This window comes from Lentinula edodes, assembly GCF_021015755.1.
Source record: "Lentinula edodes strain Le(Bin) 0899 ss11 chromosome Unknown C8R40scaffold_63, whole genome shotgun sequence".
Classification (NCBI taxonomy): domain Eukaryota; kingdom Fungi; phylum Basidiomycota; class Agaricomycetes; order Agaricales; family Omphalotaceae; genus Lentinula; species Lentinula edodes.
The window spans coordinates 217,300-237,872 of NW_025764369.1; the positions used below are offsets into that span (position 1 = coordinate 217,300).

The 20,573-nt window shown below is 47.6% G+C and overlaps 9 protein-coding genes and 1 non-coding gene across 10 annotated transcripts; 3 read left to right on the plus strand and 7 right to left on the minus strand.

The window, feature by feature from the left end:
- Positions 1-167: 167 nt before the first annotated feature.
- C8R40DRAFT_1060960 (HAD-like domain-containing protein) lies at positions 168-1,528 on the plus strand (the record flags this gene model as incomplete). The annotated part of the gene is made up of 6 exons (XM_046225389.1): positions 168-303; positions 415-475; positions 549-606; positions 671-776; positions 901-1,060; positions 1,246-1,528. The coding sequence occupies 6 exons, from the start codon at positions 168-170 to the stop codon at positions 1,526-1,528; spliced, it is 804 nt and encodes a 267-aa protein (XP_046079921.1).
- A 177-nt stretch (positions 1,529-1,705) lies between these two features.
- C8R40DRAFT_808071 (uncharacterized protein) lies at positions 1,706-3,839 on the minus strand. Its single transcript, XM_046236288.1, has 2 exons — positions 3,650-3,839; positions 1,706-3,575 (listed from the first exon to the last, which is right to left on the minus strand). The coding sequence occupies exon 2, from the start codon at positions 3,527-3,529 to the stop codon at positions 1,880-1,882; it is 1,650 nt and encodes a 549-aa protein (XP_046079922.1). The 5' UTR covers positions 3,530-3,575; positions 3,650-3,839; the 3' UTR covers positions 1,706-1,879.
- An 838-nt stretch (positions 3,840-4,677) lies between these two features.
- C8R40DRAFT_1133523 (uncharacterized protein) lies at positions 4,678-6,427 on the plus strand. The gene is made up of 4 exons (XM_046229276.1): positions 4,678-4,976; positions 5,027-5,311; positions 5,371-5,930; positions 5,993-6,427. The coding sequence occupies exons 1-4, from the start codon at positions 4,748-4,750 to the stop codon at positions 6,347-6,349; spliced, it is 1,431 nt and encodes a 476-aa protein (XP_046079923.1). The 5' UTR covers positions 4,678-4,747; the 3' UTR covers positions 6,350-6,427.
- A 142-nt stretch (positions 6,428-6,569) lies between these two features.
- On the minus strand, positions 6,570-6,660 carry C8R40DRAFT_t286. The gene has a single exon. It is a non-coding gene; the product is annotated as a tRNA-Gly (tRNA).
- Positions 6,661-6,880: 220 nt separating this feature from the next.
- C8R40DRAFT_1061117 (5-aminolevulinate synthase) lies at positions 6,881-9,274 on the minus strand (the record flags this gene model as incomplete). Its single annotated transcript, XM_046225403.1, has 5 exons — positions 6,881-7,505; positions 7,582-7,822; positions 7,884-8,019; positions 8,082-8,517; positions 8,568-9,274. The coding sequence occupies 5 exons, from the start codon at positions 9,272-9,274 to the stop codon at positions 6,881-6,883; spliced, it is 2,145 nt and encodes a 714-aa protein (XP_046079924.1).
- Positions 9,275-9,676: 402 nt separating this feature from the next.
- C8R40DRAFT_1163866 (acetylornithine aminotransferase) lies at positions 9,677-11,375 on the minus strand (the record flags this gene model as incomplete). The annotated part of the gene is made up of 5 exons (XM_046230414.1): positions 9,677-10,056; positions 10,110-10,263; positions 10,334-10,918; positions 11,014-11,194; positions 11,353-11,375. 5 exons carry the CDS (start codon positions 11,373-11,375, stop codon positions 9,677-9,679), a joined length of 1,323 nt encoding a protein of 440 aa, XP_046079925.1.
- A 333-nt stretch (positions 11,376-11,708) lies between these two features.
- On the minus strand, positions 11,709-12,968 carry C8R40DRAFT_1163867 (uncharacterized protein; the record flags this gene model as incomplete). The annotated part of the gene is made up of 3 exons (XM_046230415.1): positions 11,709-12,618; positions 12,684-12,875; positions 12,931-12,968. 3 exons carry the CDS (start codon positions 12,966-12,968, stop codon positions 11,709-11,711), a joined length of 1,140 nt encoding a protein of 379 aa, XP_046079926.1.
- A 217-nt stretch (positions 12,969-13,185) lies between these two features.
- C8R40DRAFT_1060953 (alpha/beta-hydrolase) lies at positions 13,186-14,739 on the plus strand (the record flags this gene model as incomplete). The annotated part of the gene is made up of 5 exons (XM_046225387.1): positions 13,186-13,286; positions 13,340-13,390; positions 13,439-14,243; positions 14,307-14,616; positions 14,675-14,739. The coding sequence occupies 5 exons, from the start codon at positions 13,186-13,188 to the stop codon at positions 14,737-14,739; spliced, it is 1,332 nt and encodes a 443-aa protein (XP_046079927.1).
- A 342-nt stretch (positions 14,740-15,081) lies between these two features.
- On the minus strand, positions 15,082-15,897 carry C8R40DRAFT_1061115 (uncharacterized protein; the record flags this gene model as incomplete). The annotated part of the gene is made up of 1 exon (XM_046225402.1): positions 15,082-15,897. One exon carries the CDS (start codon positions 15,895-15,897, stop codon positions 15,082-15,084), a length of 816 nt encoding a protein of 271 aa, XP_046079928.1.
- A 2,802-nt stretch (positions 15,898-18,699) lies between these two features.
- On the minus strand, positions 18,700-20,223 carry C8R40DRAFT_1061073 (kinase-like domain-containing protein; the record flags this gene model as incomplete). Its single annotated transcript, XM_046225398.1, has 6 exons — positions 18,700-19,129; positions 19,185-19,307; positions 19,362-19,427; positions 19,488-19,547; positions 19,724-19,857; positions 19,921-20,223. Coding segments are annotated over 6 exons (1,116 nt in total), but the record flags the coding sequence as incomplete, so codon positions are not given.
- Between the last annotated feature and the right edge of the window lie 350 nt (positions 20,224-20,573).

A 20,573-nucleotide genomic window follows, 5' to 3' on the forward strand; every position in this document is an offset into this window, starting at 1 on the left:
GGCAAAGAATTCCAGTTTTATTCCTGATCGACCGTGTAAAGTCTTCCCACAGCTTCCCACCAACCTCCCTTTTCAAAATACCTATTCTTAGTGCTCTCTGAGAGTCTCTGTGTCTCTCTTTTTCCTTACTCCACCATACCCCTTCATACTGATCAAACCTCATCTTAATGTCGGCACCTCCTTCACCAAATCCTCTACATGGAGTAGAAGTGCTCCTCTTCGATGTCTTTGGAACCGTCGTAGATTGGCGCAGTTCGGTGACAAAGGAGCTGGAGAATATTGGAAAGAGGTATTTCTTGAATGGTTCGTACTGGTTTAGTTTTCATCACCTAGTTCGACATATGCTTTTGATTATTATTGTCTCCGACTTTGTCTTGAAGTTATTCACTATCTCTGAACAATTGACTCAATCAGACTCGCCTCAAGATTGGCTTGACTTTGCGAATGAGTGGAGGAAGGGGTATATGGAGAACACGTATGTATGGGTTGATTCATCAATTTAGTACATACCATTCGGCCCAATAACTGTTCGGCTAATGCGCCTACAGACGCCGGATTGCAGAAGGTGGGGAAGGAACTAATGATGTAGATATCATGCATCGAGAAGTAAGTACCTATCAATGATCAACCATCGGTACATACCCCCCCACAAATATTGAGAATTTCGCAGATTCTCGACACCATGCTATCCTCACCCCGATGGTCTCACATTGGAGAAGCCTTAAAAGAAGAAAAAGCTAGGGTTGAGTTGAATTTGGTTTGGCATCGTTTGGATGGTGGGGAGAACTTATCCTCTACATGTATACTGTGCTAGCACTAATGTAGTTTCCCATTTTCCCTTACGGCCTACGATCCACGTTCATCCTCATCCATCTCCCCCCGACGAATCCCGGGTTACAGCATGGCCTGACACCTTACCCGGCCTCCACGCCCTCAAAAAGCATTTGATCATCGCCACCCTTTCCAATGGAAACGTCCGTCTCCTCGTCGACATGGCTAAGCACGCGGGTTTACCATGGGATGCAGTGTTCTCGAGTGCATTGTGGGGAGTGTATAAACCGTGAGTGCAATTTCAATTCACCTGGTCTCAACCCAGCAGCCGGAGTGACTCGCTGTGATTTCAATTAATGGACTCTTCGTCAAATTTGATTCATTTTGTACCTGCGTTGTTTTCTGAACTACGTTGTACTTACCACTTACTTCTCCGCTTCCTCCTCCTCCTCCTTTCCCTTCTCCTATACACAGAAACCCCCTTGCTTATGCCTCAGCCCTACATCACCTCTCTATTGTCCCGAATAAAGAAGGCACAACCAAAGCAGCGATGGTTGCTGCACACCTTTTCGATTTGCGCGCTGCAAAGAAGGCGGGGATGAGAACTGTTTATGTCCGTCGGCCTGGGGAAGATGCGGGTTTGTCGGATGAGGATAGGAAAAAGCTATCGGAATCGGGAGGAGGAAATGTAGATGGGGTTGATGTGGTGGTGTCGGATTTCAAGGAATTGGCGAGGTTGTTTGGTGATTCAGAGTGAAATTCAATGTGTTGGTAAGGCTTTAGGACTCGTCGCTGTTTGGTGAATTATGTTGTGTATGTACAGTATTTGTAGTTCTTAGTAGCACAACATCTCTCTCTCTCTCTCCGCGGAACGGAAGGAGGAAAAATGACTTCAAGTTGGGTATGTCAAACGATTTGAATTCATCCCGAACCAAAGAACAACTCGGAAACATCTGTGGGCAAAAAATAGTAATGTTGTTTATCAGGTAGGTACCAACAACAAAGATGTCCCCGCAATCTGACTAGAACCATTTACATCGAATCAAATACCGGAATACAGGAGGAGGATGAGGAGGATGGCATAGAAGTGGTAATAGTCATACTAAGTTCACGAAGCGATGATATCGATTTTCATTCCTAGTGAACGAAGTGTCCCTAATTGGGGATGGTCAAGCATCTTCCTAGCCTCTTTTTCCGGCGCGGTGATAAACACTTCGTGAGGTGACAGATTGTTATGATTGGAAGAGTTGGCAGTAGAGAGACGAGAAAGAACACAGTGATACAAGTTCTCCATTAAATCATAGCTGCCCCCGGGTATAGGCATACGCCACAGATGGAGTTTCAGTTGATGAAGGACGGGAAATGGGGTGATAGTTGCTGATTCCAAAGGCTTCAGTTTGCAGAAGATATTGTTGGCTCTGTGATAGCTAAGTTCACTGACTGCAAGTGATTTGAGGGTCATAGTGCTCTGGATGTCCTCGTAAATATAGGTCCATGCATTGATAACTAAACATTCAAGATTGAAAGCGGAGCGCTTTTCAAACTCTTTGATGGTGGATTTCAGCAAGGGGTCAGTGTGAAAAACTCGGATAGATAGGGATGTAAGAGCTGGGCAAGTTATTGATTTGCAGACTGCCGTGACATATGAGAAGACTGGATGATTTGACTGTTCTACGAAGAGCTCTTTGAGACGAGGAAGTACTTTTATCTGATCCTCTGAGTTGGGATCAAAGGCGAGTGGCAAGTCTTGTACTAAAACTAACCTGCATAAATTGGGGAGGTGTTCGCACACTCTCAATGCAACCTTGTATGAAATATTGGAAATCAAGCAATCTGTAATTTGACTGCAGAGTTTTGTCGAGAGTTTAGCCTCGGTGATACTAGATCCTAAGCCGCCGCTGCCAACAATCGAGTATGATTTTAGCCTTGGAGCAGGTATATCAACTAATGGGAGCACCTCCAGAAGCTTAACTTGCAACCTTCTCAACAAGGGAAAGGAGTCTTCTGATAAGACCATATTGTTGGAATCAAAAGATTGAACTCTGCCCAGAAATAATGATTCCCAGCGTTGGGAATGAGAGGCAACGAGGGCAGAAATGCTGTAAGCATAATTATCCGAGCGATATGAGGGCATGTCAAGGTAGATAGCAAGAGGTAATGCGGCTGAACGACTTAGATACCCTGATAGAAGGGAGAGACCAAAAGGAAGCGGACTCTGACTCGGATGACTATTCCATACATTCTGTTGGGTTATTTGTGAATGACGTAAACTGACAAGGTAATCCGCTTCGATTTTGACTCGTGTCCAAAGGAGAGGTGTACGCATGGCTGTCCCCCTCCAGCGACGACACACCCGGCTATATGTCCATGGAGGGGAGTTGAGATCCAGAGAATGTCGTGCCGAAGGAAAATAGTCTCCGGGATCTATATAAAGCCCTGCACCATGGAGAAATATCTCCACCAGGAGATCATCCGGCATGCGTCGCATAGGATTCAGAACCGTTTCGTGCTCTGAGACTGCTTTTGCAAGCAAAGCTTTAGCGCGCTCGAGCTCTTCGAGCAGAACCTTCACCGAGACAATGCGGGCCTTAAGGTATTGGAGTTCCGATTTGCCATGGCCTAAGAAGGTCTCCAGAGTTTTCTGTTCATCTTCGGTTGGGGAGTCATTGGTGTGCAGGAGGTTATTGACGCGGGTGGAATGAAGAGGAATAGGTAGAGGTGCTCTATCAGATGAATATCCACATTGTGGGCATGACATAGCGATTATCACGACAAGTGATTCTTCGAAGCAGTGATTGAGGACACTGAATAATCAGATAAAGAAACAACAATCCAGGGTAAAAGGGCAAGTCACCTCACGAGAGAAACAAAGATTTACCAAGGGTCGGAATGAACAAGTTATTCAACTTATTGAAGAGAAGCCTGGACGCTGATAGACGCAAATATCTTAATTATTAGGGAAGGGTGGGTGGTTCACGGAATATGGCGATGGTGGACTGGACGGATGATAGTCGACACGCAAGCTCTGAAAGGCGCCTAGAGCGATGCGGTTTGTCTTATCTAAGTGAAGTCGGCGCTCAATGATCTGTTAATTTCTTTTTCAATTGTCTCCGGAGCATTTATAGGTATGGTGGACAGAATATCGAGCTTTTTTGGACTCCCAGACCATCGAGGTCGACGTTGCGCCAAAACGAGTTCTTGCGTCTAGATTCTACATTAAACCACACCACCTACCTGAGTCTGTTAGACTGGTCTCAAACAAATTCATGCTAGGTCCCGCTCCGAATTTGGATACCTGAGACAATACTGCGCTATATCTGTGTCTACTGTGTAAACCAGATACAATTCTATATGTCAAAGTCAATACCTATATCATCCTTTAATTGGTATGGTGAAAGCACGCACCTTGGACCTTGGTAAGTGCATTTGCATATGCTCTTTCATCGAGAGTTAATAATTGTGAAAAAGCAGTACTAAGCCTTGCAAGGCACCAGTAGTAAATCTGCCATGGCAAGCTTCAAGGGTAGTAGCGTAGTTCTACACTGTAGGAAGTATCTTGCACAATATACAAACTGGGATTCGAGGGCTGTAGTGAGTATACTGACAGCCAAACCTTGAGTGTGATTAAGTGAGAGTGAAACACAAATCGTTGAACCACGGGAAAGTCGCTCATATATAGAGGCTAGTACGGGTGGTTCAACATTTCTTTGAGCTTTTTTGCGTATTTTCTTGAGCTCTGTCTCCGCTTTTCGTTGGAAGAATAAGTCCTTGAGTGTTTTCTCGATACTTCCAAGACATCCGACAGACCCTTGGTATTGGCGTTGGGTTGGGAGGGTTCAAACGTTCACTGCTGAATTTAAAGGGTGCTTGAAGTAGTGGTGAGGGTGACACAATTAGCGCGCGCTAATTTCGATCTCTCTTCACTTAACCGGCTCATGCGCTGTGCTCACGTTTTATCCCTGTGAACCTGCGAGCGATGTCAATTCCGACCATACCGAATTATTATCCCCAAGCGCATTACACTACACCTTCAGCCTCACCAACAGCCGCTACCCCAGGCCTCACCGGAGCTGTCGCTCCAGTTCCAGTTCCAACTCCAGCTCTAGCATCTACGACGTTGTCATCGACGCATTATACACCCTCGCCATCTGCTGCTCAGTATCTTGCTCAATACGCTAGTTTGCGTGCTGGGACACCCACTTCTGGTACGAACATGGTGGCTCATACCCAAATAATGTTATTAATAATAATACAGCTGGTGGTTCTTATTCTTTTCCTTCGACGACCTATAATGCTTCGTCGTATGGATCGGGAATTCCCGGGGTTAGTGGGATTCCTGGTGTAACAACTGCAATGGGAGTAGGAACACATAAATCACCTACAGGAACAATCCGCCCTTCGTCGCCTGTCGCTCCTGCAGTCACTTCACGAGAAGCAAGTCAGTCTATACAAAGATTAGCTGCAGGTGAATTGCGGAATGCTGGGTTCGATGGTGCGATGCCGGAAGCATTGTATATCATTGAACAAGAGGTTGTTGGATGTAAGGTGCAATATACAATCTATTTTCTTTGACTGATTTAGCCTTTTTCCTCACCCAAGTCGTTCAATCTTTATACACTCTCGCGCACTCGTACTCTAACCTCGCAAATAGATCAGGACCAATCGCTACTGATTTACTTCTTGCGGCGGAAGATTTCGAGAAAGATTGGGCGTATGATGTCGGCCCGAAAACATTGGCGAAATGGATTAGGAAGAGGAAGAGGAAACAGATGAAAGGAAGGGACACAAAGGGAAAAGCAAAAGCAAAACCGCCACCATCCCTCAACGTCGTCCCTTATCCTCCTCGTTCACCTACTCCAGAATTACTCCATTCCGACGACGAGATCGACATAGAAGACCCAGACCCCACACCCACTGCACCGGTCCAACAACAAAAATCCCACTACCCCAATCACCAAATAAACCACATCCCACCAACCGCACATCCAACTCACCTTTCACTCGCTCCTCCATCGTTGACCTCACATAATCAAATCCAGGCTTCTAATCCAGCGGCAACGACCACGACGAAATTGCGCACGATACCAACATCCACATTGCGTAATCTCCCGGGAAATTTACCTGGTTTGCCGCCCAAACATACATATTTGCAGACACCAGTGAGTCGGTTACGCGTTACGAGTATTGGTTAAGGATTCACTCAACCCAACTATCGCCATAGGCCGCACCCCGTCGTGCCCTTTCCCAAAACTCAACCTCATCCACGTCAAATTCAAACGCTACCCCAAAATCCCAAAACCAGCTCCAAATGGAAAAAAAGCTCCGCACTGCCGCACTCGTTCAAGAATCGCTCAAGAACCTCCTTTTAGCAACAGAGTATAGCGAGGAGGATGATATGGATATTGATTCTTCTCCGAATGGTGTGAATGGGCCTGGAGGGAGTGGCAGTGGCAGTGGAGGTGTGGCAGCGACGGCGAAACAGAATGCGGAGCTGTTGGGGCATATTGTCAATTGGGAGAGCACAATTGGGTTGGGGGTAGGTGGTGGAGGTGGGGGGAGGAAAAGATGGAGGGTTTAGAGGAGAGGTGGAGAAACCTTGAGTTATGTGCATGTGTATGTAAGGTACACTGATAGTAGAATGAACAATTATTTGCTCCATTGCTGCGAAGCAAAAAACTTGGATATTTGGTTGGAAGCTACACCAAATGCACAGTATACAGTATGTACCAAAAGCAAAAAATTCATTTCTCTCTCTCTCTCTCTCTCCCTCCTCAAGTGATACTCCAACGAATTTCCAATGCATTAAGGGGGAATCGAACCCCCGGCGGGTCGAAGGACGCAGCCAAACTAATATGGCAACGACCCAGGTTACCACTACCCCATTAATGCTCGTAGAGACCAGCTATGTAAGAGCTATGACACAGAAAGTTTTACTTCCGACACTCACTCAAATATAGCAACAACGACAATGAATTCCACATACAAACTCAAGTGAAATAAACGAGTGAAGTACGACAACCGACTACTATGTGTACTATTGCGACGACGAGCACATATAACAAGACAAAGGTTAACAACGAACAGGGGGTATTAGACTGAGGGAGCCTATTTACGCAACCGCACTCAGTTTGGACGGCGGAGGGACCGGGATATCCCTAGCCCTGGGAGCAAAGTCCATCAATTTCGTCCCCGTCTTCATAGTCTTGGGCACGAGCGAAGCCGCAGACGATGTAGTAGTGTTGGGGGTGACGGCAGGCGCAGCAACCTGATACCCAGACCGCAACGGCCCAGAAATTGGTCCTAACAAATGATCAAACCTACTCCTTGCGACAAACACCCCCTGTGGGTCAACCACGTCCTTCTCCCCATCCCTCAACGTTTTCGGTGTCGTCCCTGTCTCTTCCCCAAGCTGCTCCTTGGTCCAAATTGGTTCTACGACATCATCTTCACCTGGAACACCAACAGTCGCACGTCCACCGAGAGCTTTCCAGTCTTTGATCCTGTTGATGTTTAGATCCGTGAAGACCTGGTCGACAGCTGCGACCAGTTTGTCGATTTGTTCGACGGTGTGGCGTTGCGTGACGGTTATTCGGAGACGTTCTTCGCCGACAGCGACGGTGGGATAGTTAATGGCCTGAACGTAGATGGAGTGGTCATAGAGAAGCTTGTCAGATGCGGCTTTGGCAAGAGCTGCGTCGCCGACGAGGACAGGAAGGATGTGTGATGGACCGGGTCTACAAATTTTGCGGGCATAGATTAAGATCAGTACACAACTTCAAAAATCCGCAAAAACCAATCAAGGATACTCACACAACAGGAATATCCAACTCTGCGAATCGGCGTTTGGTTTCCCGGACATTGACCTGTTTGAGCTGACGATCACCGAGGTATATCTTTTGGTATGCGATACTAGCTTGAGCACCGGCGACCGTAGCAGGAGGCAAAGACGTTGTGAAGATGAAACCAGGAGCGTATGACCGAATCATGTCGATGAAATCGTCTGAACCAGCAATGTAGCCGCCGACAGCGCCATATGCCTTACCGAGAGTACCTGTGAACATCCAAAAAAATGTTGGCATCATGCAGATGGAAGTTATGAGACATCTACTGACCAGTGATGATATCGATACGATCCATGACTGAACCAGGAATGGGGTCAGGGTTTTCGCCATGTGCCAGTTGAGCTTCATAGTCAAGGTGTTCCGCGACACCAGCGCCACGGGGTCCGTATAAACCGACAGCATGCACCTAAGGCAAGAATCATATCAGGGGAAAATTCATTTGTGAATAATGATAAAACAAAAACATACCTCGTCAAGGAAAGTCAATGCGCCATACTTCTCTGCCAAATCACATATTTCCGAGATGGGACTGATACTACCGCACATGGAATACACACTCTCAAACGCAATAATCTTCGGAGTCTCCTTGGGGTACTCCTTGAGCTTATTTTCCAAATCCTCCAGGTCGTTATGCTTGAAAATGACCCGTTTCGCTGTAGAGTGACGCATCCCTTGAATCATGGATGCGTGATTGCTCTTGTCAGAGAACATCACACATCCGGGTAATTTGGTTCCGAGGGTAGAGAGAGTAGCATCGTTGGCGACGTAGCAGGACGAAAAGATTAGAGCAGCGTCTTTACGGTGGAGAGTAGCCAATTCACGTTCGAGGCCAAGATGGACGGCACCGTTACCTGCGATGTTACGGGTTCCTCCCGCACCATGACCGTACCTGTCTAAAGTCCGACTACAAGGAATTGAGCTAGGTAGAACGAGGGGACAAATTATACAACTAACTGCATGGTCTCCAGGACAACTGGGTTGTTACCCATTCCAAGATAATCATTCGAGCACCATACTTGAACTTCATCTTCGACCTTGGCAGTATGCGCAACAGGGAACTTGTGCGCGAGACGGTTAATGTTGTTGAAGTACCGATAAGATTTATCCTTGTGTTTCTTCTCTAGTTCAGTGTTGTAGAACGCCTCATAGTCGTAGGCACCGGTGCGAGTAGAGGAACTAACCGAGGTAGATGCGGTAGAAACGGGAACCGGGTGCGGGGCAACCCCCGCGGCCTTTGCAGTCTGTTCGAGAGCAGCCTTATGGAAAGGACATCCAGCAGCAGCAGCAGCCTTGCTAGATATTTCCTTTCCTTTGGCAGCATGAGCCAGATCGTCTGCCATACGAGCTGCAGCCCGGGCAGCAGACGCATGAGGACACATCTCGACACTAGCATCAGCAGGAATATTCACTCCCTTCTCCTTGTGAATCTGTTCAATGTCCGAGTTACCAGCCATGCTTGCATAGCCAGCCACAATTTCCTTGGAACGGACACTCAGCGCTGGACCCATGACCGGGCAGTTCGTAGCGCGCTCGGTAAGCAGGGAGATCGACGGGAAGCGAGTAGAGGTCGAAGTACACAAGTTGCGCAATGTCGAGGTCTTTGTCCTGCCCAAGAATGGGCATGATGCTTTGAAGCGCGAAAGCGTAGAGAGTTTGTCCATCGTGAGGAATATAGTTTACCCAGGACAAGAGGAAAAAATATGAGTTGTCAATTTCAGTCGTCGAGGGAATTTATATCGTGACCTACTTGACAATTGTATCAGCCAATCAAACGCCGTGTGTATGTCATACTACTCGGTTAATGAATTCCGGCGGCCTCCGATAGCCTCTTATAGGAAACTTATTGAAGTTTATGGCAAGTGCTTCTGGAAGGCACGTATTGAATCGCGGAAATCATGTCGATGCATTAGAACATTGGAACCTGATCAAAACTCAAGAGCCTCAGCCTGGGCCTGTGTACATAGCAAAAGCATGATTGATTACTGCGTTCGCCGCTGACTCGTTCAATTCCGACCCCGTCGTTCTCTTCGTACTGGTAGGAACAGGTAGGAATCTGAACAGGCTCATTGCATTTCTCCAAGACAGCTTTCAATCACATCAACTGCCAAATCCACCTCTGTTTTGCCCACATTCAAACTGGGCACCAATCTAACGGCATCTCTACCCGCTGTGAGCACAAACACTCCTCGCTCCCGGGCCAAACTCACAAGGCGACCCGGGTCCTTCTCATCCTTGAACGCCAATCCCAGAATTAACCCCCTACCTCGGATCGTGGGCTGCAATATGTCTGGGAACCAGGTCGGTAGTTGGGACAGCCGTCCGGAAAGGTATGCGCTGGTCTCGGCGATCTGAGCTACAAAAGGACGGTCTGACAGACGAGAGAGGACATGGTAGCCCACAGCACAAGCAATTGGTGATCCACCAAAAGTTGTTCCATGTGTTCCTATTCGGGAGGATCAAAGATGTGGTCAGATGTAGGAGACCTTATACACTAACCGGCAGTCATAGTAGAAGCTACTGAATCCCGCAGCAGAACACTGCCAATGGGATATCCATTTGCCAATGGCTTAGCCATGGTCACGATATCAGGATGGCATTCAACAGGAAGCGGCGAGTGAGCCCATAGAGTCCCAGTCCGATATAATCCGCACTGCGCATGATAGTGAGTAAAAGTCATGTGGAAACATCGGACGTGGACGGATAGACTGTGACATACACACCTGTATTTCATCGAAGATCAATACAGCGCCTACCTGGTCACAGCGCTGCCTCAACGCCGCTAGCCATTCCGTTTGTGCTGAGTTGATCCCACCTTCTCCTTGTATTGGCTCGACGATTACAGCACAGGTGTCCTCACCAATAAGCGACGATAAACCATCGAAGTCATTCACCTTTCCAACATCAATTCCAGGAAGCAGGGGTGCGAACGGAAGTTGGTACTTGGCCGAGCTGGTCACACTCAAGGCACCCATACTTCTACCATGGAATGAAGACTCGAAACACGCGATACGCGTTTTAGTACAGTCTTTTGAATCCCATGAACGTCCTGCAGCGTTAGCTGCCCACCGATCTTTACCCACTTTCCTTGCAATCTTCAGTGCACCCTCGTTGGCTTCGGTTCCGGAATTGGAGAAAAACACTTTTGCACCGGGAGTAGCCCCATCCGTTGGTGATTTCTCAGCAGGATAACCCAATCCCCCTTCTTTTTGAGTTAATGTCACTAATAATTCAGCAAGCTTGGCTGCCCATTCGTTGTGATAAACGTTACTCGTGTGTAGTAGTTGTTGGGATTGTTGGGCAAGGACCTGTGGGATCGCAATGAGAACGTGAATATAGATAGATAGAGGATAGACCAGATAGACCAATCGCGTCCAACGTATTACTTGTGCGAAGGACTGACCTTAGTAACCCCCTCGTCAGAATGTCCCAGCGCATTAACCGCAATACCGGCACTGAAATCCAGGTACTTTCTTCCCTCAGTGTCCCAAACATACGATCCCTTCCCATGAGAGAGAACGAAGTCAGGCCTGGCATACACAGGCAAGATGTACTCTTTCGCTCTGGATAGAGTTGCTTGTGTCCTTTCGGATTTTTGAGTAGTATCATGAGTGACAGCTTTGTACTTTGTGCACGGGGCCGAGGGTATCGAGGAAATTGGTCGAGGTACAGCCTGTGAGTCTTATTTCAGTCATGGTGGTTGTAAGGAGAAGAGAAATATTGACTTCTGACGCTATTCCACGTTGTAAACGACCGGATGAGCATGCTCGACGAGATAACGATGGGAAGTTTTTCATCCTTGTTCAAGAGTTGAAAGATTGTGCAATTGTACACGAAACTCCTTTTATACTTGACAAATGACTCACAGCCCTTGTGCTGTGGAAAGGGAGAAGGATGAAGCCTGTACTGTGAATATGAACAACGCAGTTTTCATTTTTCATGTCCTTGTCGAGTCACTGGCAAAAGGCGCTCAAAGCATATACGATTTACAGCCAATGGCGAAAAAGTACACCGGCTGTAAGACTGCTGTAGAATGCAAAGTATTGTACAAAAAAAGACCAAGGTATGTGGTAGAATATTTCGCCTATTTTAACGCAATCAAGCGCGGCTTCGTGAACTCGATCTGGTGCTCACAGACATAGCAGAATCACTAGATACAGAACGAGAACGAGACCGACCGCGACGACTGTCACGGGGTGAAGGTGATCTTCCACGACCTTTTACTTCCACTCTAACTCGAGGAGGGGAGACCGAATCAGACGGAGATCGGCGCCTGCGAGAAGGAGCAGTAACGCTGCGCTGATCACGGCGGTTACCGTGAGGAGGACTTGGAGGAGAACCAGAACGACGTCTTGGAGTAGAAACAGAGCGTCTTCGTACACGAGGAGGCGAACGCGATCGAGAGGGAGAGCGCGACGCTGAAGGAGAACGACGGCGGGATGAGCGAGTCAAAGGTGATGGAGAACGGCGTCTCGGGGAACGAGAGCGGGAGTCCTGACGAGGACGACGAGGGGGGCTTCTGTCTCGTCCACGGTACCGTTCTCGAGACCTATCTCTGGCAGGCGGAGGAGGAGGAGGCATATTACTACCGTTGTCCTGTTTCCTCCTCGAATCGCCACCACCACCTTCTTCTCTTTCCCTTCTTAGCCTATCTTCTTCTCTCCGTCTAAGCCTGTCCTTCTCTCGCCTCTCAGCATCCCATTTTGCTTTCTGCTCTGCCATCTTAGCTCTGTCTTCCTCTTTCCTCCTTTCCCGCTCTTTCCTTTCAACTTGTCTTTTGATCTTATCCTGCTCCTGTCTTTCTCGGTCGAATGCCTGGCCCTCAGTGTAGTCTCTTCTTGTGCCTAATGCACGAGCCATCTTATCGAGCTCAGACTTTTTTGCTGCAGCGATGGCATGGGTATCTGAGGGTTTGAACCTCTTCGTAGAAGGCATTGCATCCTTCAAGTTGGCATTTAGTTTTGTGCGAAGTTCGTCAACTTGCTTTTCAATCTCTTCTTCATCAATGCTACAAAAGAATCAGAGAAAATATCACACAAACGCAAAAATTCAACTTGTTCATTAAATACGTACTCTTTTTCCTCGAGCTCAAGCTGCAACTCAAGGCATTTTACTTCAACCTGACGTTTGCGTTCATGTTCGAGAATGCCTTGATCGGGCTCACGGTGCTTTGGCGGTGCAACATCCCAGGCTGACGCACGATCTTGGGCTGGTTCGTATGAGCGTAAAGTCGAAAGGTTTCGAATAACATAGCCATTTGTTCCACTAAAGCATACTCCGTCAGTAAGAACAAGCCTGAGTAGAACAAAGGCAAACGTACCTCCCCCGAGGAGTCGTAAGACCGATACCGTTGTACATTGTGGAATTGAGAGCGTTGACGAAAGAGTGCTTACCGGATACTGCCGCACACGTGCTTTCCTGCGTCACCGCGGCATTGCATCAAACCCGTGCCACTTCCGTGCCGGAATACTTATACAAGTAACAATCGACAGCTAAATGCTACAGTCATCCTTCTCCATTAACAGCCATAGCTTCCCGGCTTCGTTTATCTTTCCCTCTACGCAAGATTCTCCTAATGACTGGTACTACGCCTCCAGAATCACTAGTCGACATCCTACCTCCTTTACCCCCCGCGGCTGATATACCTTCGAAGTTTCTGGAAAGTGCGAAGCAATGGTCGGTAATACACGCTTCCACTCCGATCCTTTATGCTGACTTGTTATTATCAGGTGGGCCGCAGGAGACAAGCAAAGTGCTATAAGTGAGGAACGCCTGTTGAGGTTCGTAATTTTGACCTTTATAGTATGTCCTCACTGATATTCGACCAGACGTTTACCCTTCTTCCGGTCTCAAAAGCCGGCTAGCCCATTATCTGAAACCGAACTTTCTAATGTTGGTCCTGTCATCGCATACAGTTCTCGTGTAGAACTCTCCAACCCGAAACATTATATCAACACCTTGTCGATGATCTCCACCTCCTTGTTCCAGTCCCAATCCGTTTCTCCGTCCAATCCCCCTGCAACATCTCCACCTCCAGCAGTCATGCTCCATGGGTATGGAGCTGGGCTCGGCTTCTACTTCAACAATTTCCTCCCGATGGCACAATGGGCCGCCAGGCATAATTCATCCGTCTATGCTCTGGATTGGTTAGGGATGGGTCGTTCCTCACGACCTCCATTCCATATCAAAGCATCCAAGAAAGATATTCCTGCTCGAGTAGCAGAGGCGGAGTCGTTTTTCGTTGATTCGTTAGAAGATTGGCGTCAACAGATGCATCTAGAGAAGATGACACTGATAGGACACTCGTTGGGTGCCTACTTTAGCGTAGTCTACGCGTTGAAGTATCCACAGAGGGTTGAGCGTTTGATACTTCTGTCGCCTGCTGGTGTGCCCAGGGGTCCAGACCACACTGTCCCTTCCAGTGAAGTGGATCCGCCCACGACTACTTCAAGTGAGGATAGGGCTGAGCTCGCATCGAATGCCAAGGTTGAGCAGGTTGAGGCAAATCAACGTACAGCCAAGGCTAAGGAAAGTCGGTCAAGAAGAATCTTAACACACCTTTGGGAAGAAGGATTTAGTCCCTTCCAGGTGGTGAGGACAATGGGTGTTTGGGCTCCATGGATGGTCGGCAAGGTTTGCATTCTTCCTCTCTTCTTTCACACATCAACTCACGAACCTTATGTCTGACGTTGCTAGTACTCTTCCCGTCGTTTCTCCACACTCTCTGAAGAAGAAACTCGGGACATGCACGACTATATCCTTAACATTACTCTCGCCAAAGGTTCTGGAGAGTATTGTATCTCTCACATTCTCGCTCCTGGCGCACATGCTCGGATGCCGTTGGTAGATCGGATAGCGGCCCTGCACAAGGATATTCCGGTGACGTTCGCCTATGGCGACCAGGACTGGATGGATCCAGAAGGTGGTGCAGAGTCTGTTGAACGCCTACGACAGGCAGGGCACGGGCAGGGCAAAATGTATATTGTCAATAATGCTGGCCATCACGGTAAGCATTCTTCTACTCGTGTACTGAAAATGACACTAAGCACAGTATCGTCATGCAGTATACCTAGATAATGCTAGAGTCGTCAATAACCTTATCATAAAGGAGTTAGAACGCAAGATTTAATCTTGCGTTCCGACTATTCATTCATGCTAGAAAGGGATTGCGTGTATATGCGATGGACCCTCTTACCTTCCATTCCCTCCTATTGGGTTGCAACTGTATCATTGGTGTATCAAGTTTTCTCGTTCTTTGATCGGCTCACTCTCTTTGAATTTCGTTTTGAACCGTATATATCGCACATACATCTGCTTCATCTTTTCTAATGCTTTCCTTGATTTGGGACTCTCCTTCGTATATTACTCGCGTTGTAACATAACAGAAATTTATGTGCCATGATCATTCGGAAAGGACATTGAGCTCGTTACTTGTTTTCTGTCTAAATTTCTGTTCTATGAACACGTTCTTTTATGGTAGAACCTCCTCCCCTTTCCAATCCCAAATCTTCCCTCTCTTCGTTTCGTCCAGCCTTTGCACCACATCGATGATATTCTTCGCCGCCTCCTCGGGATCAAACAGACGATTCACACTAGAACTGCTCCAGAAATCCTTGCTCAAGTCCGTGCGGAGCGTACCGGGATGAATACCAACGCACATCGCCGTCGTTTTCTTCATCTGAAGCTGGAGATCAAAAGTCTTGATGACCTGGTTCAACGCTGCCTTCGATGCACGGTAAGAGTACCACCCTCCGCGGGCGTTATCAGAAATGGATCCGACTCGGGCTGAAATGTGGACCCATTTCGCTAGTTCGCCTTTTGCTATGGTTTGAGGTTGCCTCTTCGGAAGGAATTTCGAAAAATGCTTGATGAGTAGAAGGTGGGAAATGACGTTGGTTTGGAAGGTTTCCATTATCTCGCCGAGCTTCAAATCTGCAGAACTCTTCTCAGGATGAAGGACACCACCTGTCAGGAATGCTTTCTCAATGCTAGGTATGGTCTTGTCCGTTTCCTTCATCCAAGACCCCAAATTCTCTTCCAATTCCTTCGCCGCCTTTTCGATACTCCTCTCATCCAACAAGTCCAGATGGAGGACATTTAGTCTTGCAGGATCCACGCCTCCAGCGTTTTTGAGAGGTTGAAAAATATGTTCCTTGACCTCGTCTTTATTCCCGCGCCGATAGGTCGCGAATACTGGCAAATCGGTAGTACGAAGAAGATGTCGCGTCAAAGCGAGAGAGAGACCGCGCGTCGAAGGAGTAACGAGGAAGAAATTTCGGCTGGCCATGGTAATGATGGTCAAATCTAAAGAGGTTTAGGTCAGTAGTAAGGTGAATTGTCGACGGGTCAGGCTGAGTCGATTTTTTCCTTTCCATGACCTAATGACAGTAGATAATCTGCTTTTTGGTCTCGATTGTTCCCCTCCTTTCCTCCGCATGACTTTCGTTGACGCCGCTCCATTACCAATATCTGCAACGACAGGATTCGAGACGTCCACAAGAACGAGAAAATTTTGTCAAGAAATATTGATCCTCCATATTTGGGGAACAGTTGCTTTCTGCTGGTACGGCGGTTGAAAAGATCGTATGCGATTTTCTCCTCCGTAAAGTAGTATTTAGGCGATATAACCCCCAATGATTGTTGCGAGCGAAGCGAAGCAATCCTGGCCATAGGCACTGCGGGGATGAAGGCCTTTTCTTGCCGCGAATAGGCCGCGAATAAGGCGAGATTAGGTACAAAATTCTACGCCTAAGTGTAAGCTGAATATTTTATTTAATCACACTGTAATCGGACGAACATTATGTAGAGAATATATTGAGATTATTCAGAAAATTCTTCCACAAAACTACCTAGGATTAGTCTAATTAAACCCATCGTGATTTTTCAATGTTTTCGCGTGCTGAATATGCAAGGATTTTTCAATCTAATCTACCCTAAATTAGTGTGTGAATATGCTGGGATTATTTTGAATAATTGCAGCATAATCTTACCGGGATAGTTTAAAAATTTTGCGGAATATTCGCCGCGTGGAGAGCATGAGATTCTTCAAAATAATCTCACCGAGAATAGGGGTACGCGATGTCGGGACGTCGGGACATCGAGACGTCGTCGATATCGGGACGTGGAGACATCAAGACGTCGTCGATATCGGGACGTGGAGACATCAAGACGTCGTCGATATCGGGACGTTGGGACATCAAGACGTCTCGATATCCAAGATATCCAGATGGAAAAGTGTCGCGGATGTTGGGACGTCGAAAGGTATATGATCAATATACCATCTCCTAGTACTTGTGTCAGTAGAATCTTGAGAAACGGTAGGTAGGTACTCATCTGATGTGCTGATTCACTAATCATCAGTATACTTGAGCAAGCTTGCTTTTCAAGATAACACTATGATATATATTTACAGTGTTTGCAAGAAATACACAGGTAAAATATTGACCTCTCAGAATCTATTAGCTTGTCAGTCATATATCATATCAGAGAAAGCTGAAAAGGACCCACCATTATGCAGCTACCATCATTGCAAGGACCGGTAGGACTATAGTTTTCCACACAACAAACCAATGACCAGGGATGATAAATCTTTCGATATGTGCCTTGGAACCTTTGCGAGACAGCATGAAATTAGCGTACGGATAGATTCAGACGCGCTTCATACGGACAGTTAGGACAGTGTATTCGAGGCCTATCGAAGCAAGCCAGTTCCAGTAAAAGATGGGCCAAAGATTCTGAAAGACAGTGAGCATTGATAGAATGTAAGAGCAAAAAGACGCACCGGATTTCCTTCGCCGTAAAACCCGCATAGGGGGGAGCCAGACTCTGCTGGGACACGGACACTGTCTCTCCCACTCAGCCTTCCGCCGGTCGTAGTCGATCGACATGCCTACTTTCCAGTAGACACCGTGATCGACGAACGCATACAAACAGCCGGGACCATCCGCTAACGACGGAACGCGGAGTCGTCTAGATACGTATAGAGCGTGAAGTTTTCGGCTCGAGCGTCTTGCCATCGCGCGTATTTCGAACTAGATCCACGAAGATCGCACGAGATCGGGGGGAGTACGCTGTATCAGACCGTCACGACGGGAAATACGGAAGAGGTAGAAAGCCCGGATGAAGTGCGCGGGGAGCTGAAGTAACGAGCTGGGGGGCGGTCGTTGAGGATTGTTGGTATTTGGGTGAATAAGTTGTTGTAGGTCGGGGTCGGGGTTTAGGAAAGCCGGATGGAAACCAATGGGTATGCTGGGGCTTCGGATAGAGTGCGCTAGACGTTACTGAGCAATTTGGATGTGGACAAGAGCCTGAAGAAGGCTAATCATGCTGTGATGGGTATTATGTCGCTGTCGATGGGATTAGATAATGACTCTCGGGCCTCTTATACATACTTGAGCTTAACCCAAGCACATATTTCATGAGCAGGGATGATGAAGATGAAGAAACTTGAGGCAATGATTTATAACATAACCAGTATATGCAGTGAGAATAAAAACAGATCAATACAGAATCAGGAGAAACCAAGCGTTGCCCATCTCGAATTGTGAAATTCCAGACCCAGATTGCGCCTGAACTCTCAACAGCATAGTCTCCTCCTCCTCCGCCTCAGGGAGAAATCACAAAGCGTAGGTTCAAGCGACCCCAAGGCTCCCTCGTGAATCGTCGAGCGAAACCGGTCGAGAAGGTAATATGTTCTCCTGCGACTGATTTCAATATACGCTACGGAGCCACTGAAAGAAGAACTCACTTTCTGGGATCCAATGTCTTCGGCAGCTGTAACGTGGACCTCCTCCACTGACCACTCTTTTCGTGAGTTGTGATAGAGACCATGTCAAGTACATTCCTCCCTCGATCCTCCATATACATCTCTGAGACCGCATCTTCATCTTCATCTTCAGACATCACCACCCTCTCTTTCGTCATTCCAATTCCTAATTCGTCGCCCATACGACATTCTAGCAGCACCCCTCTAGTGACCGTGACGTTAACATTATCACCAGGGCCACTCGTGCTATCGCGGCCATTACCAAGTTTCACCTCAGACGCAGACGCAGGATGCCATCCGTCGTCCTCATCCTCGTCGTCCGTATTAGGAGGGACCACCCCCGGTACTACCACTATTCCATCCTCCAGAGGACGCAGTCGCATCTGACGCGGTCGAGAGCTGAGACTGTGTACGACCAAAGGACGCCAACCTATGCATCGCTCTCGCACCAGCAATCGCATTACGCCATTTAGATCTGGGATCGAAGTGGTCTCTGAGTCCGTCAGAGAGATCGTGTTCCTCGGATGGATCGTGTGTCGTGAGCCAGGTATCCTTGAGTGCTTCAGCGGCAGTTGGTCTGCGGGTAGGATCAGGGTTAAGGAGGCGTTTGATGAAAATTTTGGCTTCGGAGGAAACATTTTTCCAATATTTGTCGTGGAACTCGATTCGAGCTTCGGTCGTTTCGCGGATGAGGACTTTGACTTCGTCCGATCGGAAAGGGGAGTAGCCGCAAAGGAGGACATAAGTGATTATTCTGGAGACGTAGGTTCAGCACAGGGAGGATGATAGCAATGATTGGAGGAGCTTACCCAATACTCCACAAATCGACTTGCTTCCCGTGCCCTTCGTTAAGCAGCACCTCAGGAGCGACGTAACCAATGCTTCCGGCGAGCGAATGCAATTGCTCTTCCGGCGTATCAAGATGTTTGGCTCTAATGAAAGATTGATGGTTTCGTTTGGAAATAGGAGAGAGGAAGGAGACTTACATCCCGAAATCTGCAATAACAATGTTGGAATCCTCTGCTGACGTTCTGTAGAGGATGTTCTCGGGTCTGAGAAGAACAAAGATGACGGAATCAGATGCTTGTAACGGTTAGAAGAGAAGCACGCACTTGAGATCTCGGTGCACGATATCATGTTCGTGGAGGTATGCGACGCCTGAGAGAATTGACCTACGAGATACGTGGGTATTGAGCATTCACATATGGCTCGAATGGACATGAGTTTGATGAAGGAAAAGATAAAGATGACGCATAATGCGTATGAAAGTCCGCAAAAACTGTCACTACTCGATGGACGGAGGAGTTCCAATGTCGCTCATAAGAACAAACAGGACGATAACCCTTACCTTATGACGCCACTAGCATCTTTCTCTGTAAATTTACCCTTCTTGAGTATCCGGTCGAAAAGTTCTCCGCCTACGGCAAGCTCGAAGGAAAGATAATATTTCGTTCGTGATTCAAACCATTCATAAAACTTGACCTAGATTGTCATTCATGATGCTGAGCTCCGAAGATCGAGACAAATTAAACGGATGACACGTACGATGTTCGGATGGTCTAAACCTTTCAATACCTCCATTTCACCCCAAACACTAGCCTCGTTCCCCTTTACTTTCTTCTTGGGAATCAACTTGAGCGCTACTTCCTTCGTGATGCCTGACTGTGATGATGAAGGATCGGAGGGTGCTGGCGATGTAGACCTGGAGGAAGGTTTAGAGCCGACGAGGTTCGTTAGGGTTTGTTTCATCTTTGGTTGTGTTGTTGTAGCAGAGGGATCGTCTGGACCAGCGGCGGCGCCGCGCTCGGCGATGGTAATTTGTTCAACTGGAACATGCCATGTTGCTTTCTGCAAAACGACATTGGATGTGTTTACTTGTAAATATGGGCGATCAAAAGGGATAGAACGGCGAAAAAGAGGGGAAAAGAAACGATAAGCCCGATTCAGACCAGGAACCAGCGTGAAGAGCAGATAAAATCTCGGAGTAACCGAACGAAGTCGCCCAAAGTCTTCTCTTTCTTTCCCTTCCTCAAACTTGATCTGCTCGAGGTCGACTGGCCCATATTGACGTCCAGGTACAGGCCCCCGCTCAAGTCGACTACACCGTCAGCCGCGCCGAATGCGTCACGGGCCTCATCCTTGTCGTTATTCTTACGCATCTTCTTCCGCGTACCCTGTCCTAGGCTCGTTCACACCAT